The sequence below is a fragment of the Microtus ochrogaster genome, chromosome 15, assembly GCF_000317375.1.
Source record: "Microtus ochrogaster isolate Prairie Vole_2 chromosome 15, MicOch1.0, whole genome shotgun sequence".
Lineage (NCBI taxonomy): Eukaryota > Metazoa > Chordata > Mammalia > Rodentia > Cricetidae > Microtus > Microtus ochrogaster.
Genome location: NC_022017.1, coordinates 27,707,460 through 27,715,234, shown reverse-complemented (window position 1 = coordinate 27,715,234; position 7,775 = coordinate 27,707,460). Strand labels below are relative to the sequence as shown.

The following is a 7,775-nucleotide window of genomic DNA, read 5'->3' as shown; positions in this document are numbered from 1 at the left end:
ACTGGATAGTCAGGGGAAGATGGCCAGAGGACTGGAGAGAAGTGGGCAGCTGTCTGGAAAGCTGAGGACTGTGGCAGACCCCACAAGCTAGAAGAGGCACTTCTAGCCTTCAGGGGGAGTGTGGCCACACCTTGGTTCTTGACTTGTGTCTTCTAGAACTGAGTGGCGAGCTTCCCTTGTTGTCTGCCATGCAGCCCAGATTCTGTTACAGCAGCCTAGGAGTGACTACATCATGTATCATCCCCCTTCCCATGGCTTGGAACAGAGAGACAGGCTGTGCTGATTCAGGCCTTTGCCACAGCCGAGTACAAACACAGAAGCTCTGTCTCTTTTCCTGTCCCATAAAAGCTGTGTAGCAGCTCAGTTTCCTCATCAGCTCAGTTCTGCCTACTTTCTAGGATGTCACAGAGACGAAATAACAGCAGAGCAGCCATGACTTCACCATCTTTTTAGAAGAGACAAAGGGGATGTCACTTTCTGCTGACAACAAGCTTTGACCTGACATTCATTTCTCAATGATTCTGTCAGATGGATGAAGGAAGTAGATTTCTATCCCATCATCTGTCCTGCTTTCTGGGTCTCTCCTGATGCAGGCACACCATGTCATAAGTCAAACTGGAGTGTCTTTCCATTCTGGCCTCCCCAGGACCTACAGTAACAGGGACGAGACAACGTCTAAAAGGGACTGTCCTGGGGGCAGAAGACTTGAGGCCTAGCCAATGCTGCACCAGCCCAGGTGGATTTTCAGAATGCTGGTCCTGGCTGTGGCACCGGAACAGTTTCCCTTGCTGCCCAGACCCATTTTGAGCTGGCAACATAAAGCCCAACATGCCTGCCCTGATTAAGCCTTCTGTGGCTGAATGTTGTCTCTATAAATAGGTCCTCTGAGCATTCAGAATGCTGTGTGAAAAGCCCTCAGGGTAACTGTCCCAACCCCCAAGGCTGCCATGCAACACCTGAGTCTATTCAATACCAGCCTCCCCGTGTCTCACATGGATGGAATTTTCTCTCTCTCTCTCTCTCTCTCTCTCTCTCTCTCTCTGTTTTTTTTTTGTTTTTTGTTTTTTTTTTTGCCTCAGGGAAACTTACCTAGCCACATTGGACAGGTCCAGGTGCTTCTGAACCTCCAGTAGAACCTCCCGGAAGAAGCGCAGGCGCTTCTCTTCAAACTGCTGGCACTGCTCGAACACCTGCTCCATGTTCTCCATGTACTGAGGTGTGGTCTGATCAAGCTCCTTCAGGGCCTTCTCATACTTGTCCTTGGTCTATGTTGAAATTGGCACAGACAGAGGTTTGCTTCCATCCCACCTCTGTTTAGCCACGGTGCCCCGTTGCTTCTCAGGCCTCCCAGATTCCAAATGTGGAAACCGGAGTTCTGAGCCTAGAATTCTCCATTTGGATACTCCCTGTTATTCTCCATGGCTAGTCACTCTCTCTAAGCCTGGTCTGCCTCTCACTGGAGCCAAGTCCAAACAGGTACATATGGGCGAGAGATGGTCAAACCAACATTCAGACGGGATACTGACTGGCTTATAAGGGCTCTAACTTCATCAAAAACTTCACAGCTGAATGGATTATTGGGAGACAGGGCTCAGTTTGAAGAAGTAAGTCTCAGAGACCATGTCTCTGATGGATCTGTCTTGTCTCTCGATCCTTCCTTTCTGTGCTGTTTCTGCCTGCCAGAGGTAAGCAGCCTTCTCTACCACATGCTCCCACTGTCATGGTGCTCTTATTTGCCCCTAGAAAGAAAGTACAGAACAACAGAGCCAGGTAGACCTTCCTAAAGCCTCTGAGACTGAACAAACACAAACTGTTCCTCCTTCAAGTTGTTTCTCATGTATTACACAGAGCGACAAGAACTGACTACCTGAGTGGTCAAGTGCCCGTGTGTGCTGCTGACGGGTACCTTCCAGAATGAAGTGAGGGACTAGAGTCTAATCACTGATTTGTCACAAGGTTTTACATCATGAGGCTATAAGAGCTGAAGACAGTTATTGGTCTGCCTGAAACTACTTTTGCTCTACACAAATGCGCACACACTTTCAGGTAAACACCCAGGCCACTGGAACAACTTCCCTGTCTTCTTACATTGGGCAACAAATCTACTCCATCTACCCCAGGACTCAGACGCCCCTTTCTGTATATCCTAAGGAGACTACTCTTCTGGGAACTTTTACTGACTTCCTGAGGCAGGTTCCACCCACATTTGGGCTCCATTCCCATTTCTGCCCATCTCTTGGCATCTGGTTCCTTGCTCTTTTATGAACTTAAAAATGGTCAAGCTGGGTCCTCTATAAAGAAAGGAAAGGTCACTTATGCAAGAACATAGTTCCACAGACCCTCTGGCTACAGCCTGACATTTTTAGCACTATTCTGTGCTCTAAACTGGAAGCACTGTGTAGGAGCCCTGGATCATAAATCCTCACTCAGTACTGAGGAGCAGGAGCCTTCAAAGCACAAAGCTTCTAGAAGCCTTTGGAGAACCACAGAAGTTCCTTTTACTGCATTCCCCTCTTCCCACTTGATTATACTGAGGCTATGTCCTGTCCACAACATTAAGCAGGGACCAAGCAGGGTCATCACTATTGAGAAAATCCACTAGCAGAGATGTACAAAGTACCCAATGGCCCCTCAGAAATGCTGTACCCCTGGTGTGATCCTCCTCTCTGACAAACACTGCAAGATACATTTCCTGCCTAGCCAGGAAGGAAGTCTGTGAGCAACAGCTGTTGTTAGCTGGCATCCCCTCCAGCATTATAGGGCTATAAGGATCATTCAGGCTCTGAGACCACCTAGGGAGAGTGAATTCCAAAAGGGAAGTCACTACAAGTATCTGTCTCCTTAACTGACACTTTCTAAGTTAGACCTCTCATACTCTAGGTCTGTTCTGAGAAAGCACTGTACTGAGCAGAAGCACTTATCTCTGTATGGTGAAAAACAACAAGGCTTCTCTCCTTCCTTTACACAGAAAGACAGACATGCACACATGCACGCATGTGCTTTACTTTTCTTCTAAACACCTTCCTGGGCAGCAGATTCCCTGTGATCCTAACAAGGGCTTTAAGCATTCCCCAGGCCTTATGCTTCTTGAGCTCAAGTACCCACTCCATGGAGGTGCAGATCTCTCACCTGAGGCTGTTCCAAAAGTTCCTCAGTTCCTGACCCCCAGTGGGCTGTGGGCTACTTGAGTCACAGACCCTTATGGAGATGACATTTCCCCTTGCTAGGAGTGAAGGTTTTGAAAACATTAGTGCAGGCTCTGGAGTCAGAATCCCTGCTCTCACATTAGAGAGCAGCATAGTGTTTGTCCTCGTTGATCTTGGCTCCTTATTCACAAAGCAGGAATGCCATCACACAATCCAAAGGGATGCCAAGCCTTATCAAGTACGGCAAGGGTATCAGGTAGGTAATCTGCTCAGCACTCCCACCTGCCAACTGTTGAGACAAAGCCTGCTGTGAAGCCCCTCATCTGCTCCCATAGACTCAGGCAGGAACATGGGCCCTGCGCCATCACTTTTAGAGGAGTGGCCAAGGGGATTTTAGAAGTCCAGCCCCCAGGAACTTCTCAATGACAAGATGCCAGCTGGTATTTAATTCCTGTGACTTGGGGATCTTCGAAGTAAAAGCTCTCTCTGTACTAGTGAGGCACATCATATTAGAAAGTGCTCTGACAAACTCATGTCTGTGTGACCTTCTCATTGACCCACTGAGATAGGACCGCCTCACAGCAGAAGAGGAGGGCTACCAGGACATGACACTGGATATTAAGACATATGCTCTCTCTCTTCTTAGCTAAAAGACACTGTCCTGTCAAACCTAGCTCTTGTACCTTTGCTATTAAGGCTTGCTATTGGTGTGGTCACAGGACAACTGCCTCTCTCTAATGTCTACCTGATGTGGGAAGGTCATTTGTCTATCTGTTGATTTCATTGGTTAATAAAGAAACTGCCTTGGCCCTTTGATAGGCAGAAAATTAGGTAGGTGGAGTAAACAGAACAGAATGTTGGGAAGAAGGGAAGTTAGGCAGACGCCATGCCTCTCCTCTCCAGGGCAGATGCCATGGCGCCAGCTGCCAGGTCAGACATGCTGATTCTTTCCTGGTAAGCCACCACCTCGTGGTGCTACACAGATTATTAGAAATGGGTTAATCAAGATGTGAGAGTTAGCCAGTAAGAGGATAGAAACTACTGAGCCAGGCAGTGTTTAAATGAATACAGTTTGTGTGTTATTATTTCGGGGCATAAGCTAGCCAGGCAGCCGGGAGCCGGGTGGCAGAAACGCAGCCCGCTGCTTCTTCTACATCTACCTTTCTTATGAATTCCCAGACATACCCTCCTTCCAAGCTGCATCTAATCCTCAGATCTCTGCAGCCTTCCCTTCACATCTCGAACCTAGTCTGATCAGCCTTCAGCCACACTCTTCCCTCTTCCTTGGCTCCAGGTCTTCCTCAGTATATGCAAAGCTCCTAGATCTACCTGGTTATGAAGAGCAATGGTCATTCTATGCTCTAGCTCTGGTTATGTGCTCATCCTCATTTCTGCACTCTGAACAAGCTGCTCTTCCCTCTATCATCCCAGCTGTTCTCAAATGTATCTGCTGGGAAGCCACCTAAACGAACTTGTTCCCCTGAACACAAAGACCACACTCTCCCACCTGTCTGGCACTTGGCTCTGTCCTTAGCTGAGGCCGATACAATGCCTATGCTAAGATGAGGCTCAAGTGCTCATCTGTAAGGACACGAGGACAAGGATGCTTTATTGTCATTTATCCTCATCTAGCCACCAAACCAAACAGTTCTAAAAGGCTCACTATGTGCAACGTGGGAGAATAAGCGACACTGACATCAACATGACAAAGCGAGGGTGGGGTTTACCTTCAGGACATCCTGCTTGCATTTTTCTATCTTGTCTTGCAGTTTCTTCAGCTGTTCGGGATTGAGAGATGGATCTGCTTTGCTGTTGGCTTCTCGAGAGATGGCCAGTTTCTCCTCTTTGCATGCTGTGTGGTGGGCTTTCTTTGCTGCTTCTACCTACAGGGAGAGTAAGTTCTGAATGCAACACTGTTGCAAGTTCAGGTCATCAAAGACTGCACAAGCTATAGAGCTGCATGTGCTTTAGTCCAAGAGGGAAAGGCAGGGACAAAGTGTGCTTTGTCACAATAACAACTGGATGGAACAAAAGGCCTCACTCTGTAAATATTTATCCATATGTGGTTCTAGGTACTGGGGACACAGGACAGAGGACAGAAGTTGACCCATGACTTAATTTGGAGATTTAAATTAGGTGGCCAAATGCAGGCATAATTAAATGTTGGGGTAAGTTAGAAGGGGCTAAGTGTTATGGATGAAAATCAGGCAGGAGGGAAATACTGGGAACAACAGAAGTGTAGGGACAGAATTCTATAGAGAACAGTAGGAAAAAGGCCTGAGATTGTTTAGAGTAAAAGGAAGAGGTGTGGATACCCAAGAAAGCACATGTCAGGACAGCCAACAGAAGGAAGTTCCAAAGGAACCCTTGCCTGGCGTGGTGGAGCATGCCTTTAATATCCAGGCAGATTTCTGTGAGTTCCAGGTCAGTCTGATCTACATAGTGAGCCCAGGCCAGTCAGTTAGACCCTGTCAAAAAAAGGAGACCCTCGGTGGGAGGGGGGAGAGAGAGAGAGAGAGAGAGAGAGAGAGAGAGAGAGAGAGAGAGAGAGAGAGCAAGCACACTCTCAAGAGAGCCCTCACACGAATAAAATGGCTTAAAATGGACTGGCAGGAATGGGTCACAATTTCTGAGGATTCTTTTGTTTTTGTGTTTTGTAGTTGTTTGGGCTTTTCTTTTGAGAAAAGGGTCATGATACAGTGTCCACCCTGATCTCAAGGTCATGAGCTAAGGAGCAGTAGCAGTGGTTCTCAACCTTCCTAATGCTGGGACCCTTTACTATAGTTTCTCACATTGTGATGACTGCAAATCATAAAATTATTTTTGTTAGGATTGAGCCAGCGACCTGACACAGAGTCAGCGATCTCCACCAGAACCAGAGTGGAACAGAATCAGCTACCTAGGACAGAGAGCGAACAAGCTCCACCGGGAGCAGAAGCCAGGAGCAAATCCAGTTCTGGGAGCCAACCCAGTCCAGGGACACTGGCGGATCAGGACTGAGCCAACGAAAAGATCCAGAGTCAGCGATCTCCACCAGAACAAGTACAGGAGAGTAACTGCTGAGCGAGTGAGCCAGAGACTTTTGAGGGTCCGGGCATGAGTCTAGGACCTCATAGGAACTAGGCCTGAGCCAGGACCTCTGCCAGTCTGGGTACGAGTGAACCTGGGAATAGGTGGGAACCAGACATCTTGGTGGGGCCAGGTGTTGAGTCTGGGTCCTTAGAGGGAGTAGGCCTGAGCAAGAACTCTGTGGGTCTGGGCATTGGTCTGAGACATCAAAGGGAATAGGCAGGAACCTGGAACCTCTGCGGGTCCCAGCACGAGTCTGGGACCTCAGAGGCCAGAAACCTTTCCAGGTCCAACTCCAACCCAGGGACTTCTGCAGGAGGGAATCCAGATGAAGACTTACAGATACAAGTCAAAGCCAATAACCTAAGCCACATTTGCCACGAGGCAAGGAACTCTACCTTGGGAAACAAATTCCACAGGAGTGGCTCTGAATGAGCTACCTAGGACAGCGAGGGCCTGAGGAAACAAGCTCCACTGGGAGGAGAAGCCAGGAGCAAATCCAGTCCTGGAAATCAACCCAGTCCCGAGACACTGGTGGACAAGAAGAAGTCAAACTCTCACTGTTTGCTGATGATATGTTTACATAAGTGATTCCAAAAATTCTACCAAGGAACTTATACAAGTCATAAACACTTTCAGCAGTGTAGCAGGATACAAGATTAACAAAAAAAAAATCAGTAGCCCTCCTGTACACAGATGATAAAAGGGCTGGGAAAAAAAATCAGAGAATCAACACCCTTCACAATAGCCGCAAATAGCATAAAATATCTCAGAGCACTTTTAACCAAACAAGTGGAAAACTTGTATGACAAAAACTTTAAATCTTTGAAAAGAAATTGAAGGAAAGATTTCCCATGTTCTTGGGTAGGCAGAATTAACATAGTAAAAGTGGCAATCTTACCAAAAGCAATCTACAGATTCAATGCAATACCCATCAAAATCCCAGCAAAATTCTTCAAAGATCTTGAAAGAACGGTACTCAACTTCATATGGAAAAACAAAAACCCCAAGATAGCCAAAACAATCCTGTACAATAAAAGAACTTCTGGAGGCATCACAATCCCTGACATCAAACTCTACTACAGAGCAACAGTACTGAAAACAGCCTGGTATTGGCATAAGAACAGACAGGAGGCCCAATGGAACCAAATAGAAGACCCAGATATCAGTCCACACATCTTCGAACACCTGATTTTTGACAAGAAAGCAAAAAATATCAAATGTAAAAAAGAAAGCATATTTAACAAGTGATGCTGGCATAACTGGATATCAACATGTAGAAGAATGAAAATAGACCCATATCTATCACCATGCACAAATGGATCAAAGACCTCAACATAAAGCCAGCTACACTGAACCTTATAGAAGAGAAAGTGGGAAGTACACTGGAATGCATTGGCACAGGAAACCACTTTCTTAAATAGAACCCCAGCAGCACAGACACTGAGAGAAACAATTAATAAATGGGACCTCCTGAAACTGAAAAGCAAAGGACACTGTCAACAAGACAAAGCGACAGCCTACAGAATGGGCTAACCCCACATCAGACAGAGGTCTGAT

At 46.9% G+C, this 7,775-nt stretch overlaps 1 protein-coding gene across 8 annotated transcripts in view; it reads right to left on the bottom strand.

The window, feature by feature from the left end:
• The window catches only part of Pacsin2 (protein kinase C and casein kinase substrate in neurons 2), a 103,761-nt gene that overhangs the window by 9,926 nt on the left and 86,060 nt on the right, over positions 1-7,775 (bottom strand). For all 8 annotated transcript variants that reach the window (XM_013348882.2, XM_005354442.3, XM_013348883.2 and 5 more), the window contains exons 5-6: positions 4,874-5,029; positions 1,090-1,265 (exon numbers count right to left, since the gene is read on the bottom strand). In XM_013348882.2, coding sequence (XP_013204336.1) covers positions 1,090-1,265; positions 4,874-5,029 — 332 coding nt within the window. The remainder of the gene's footprint in view (positions 1-1,089; positions 1,266-4,873; positions 5,030-7,775) is intronic.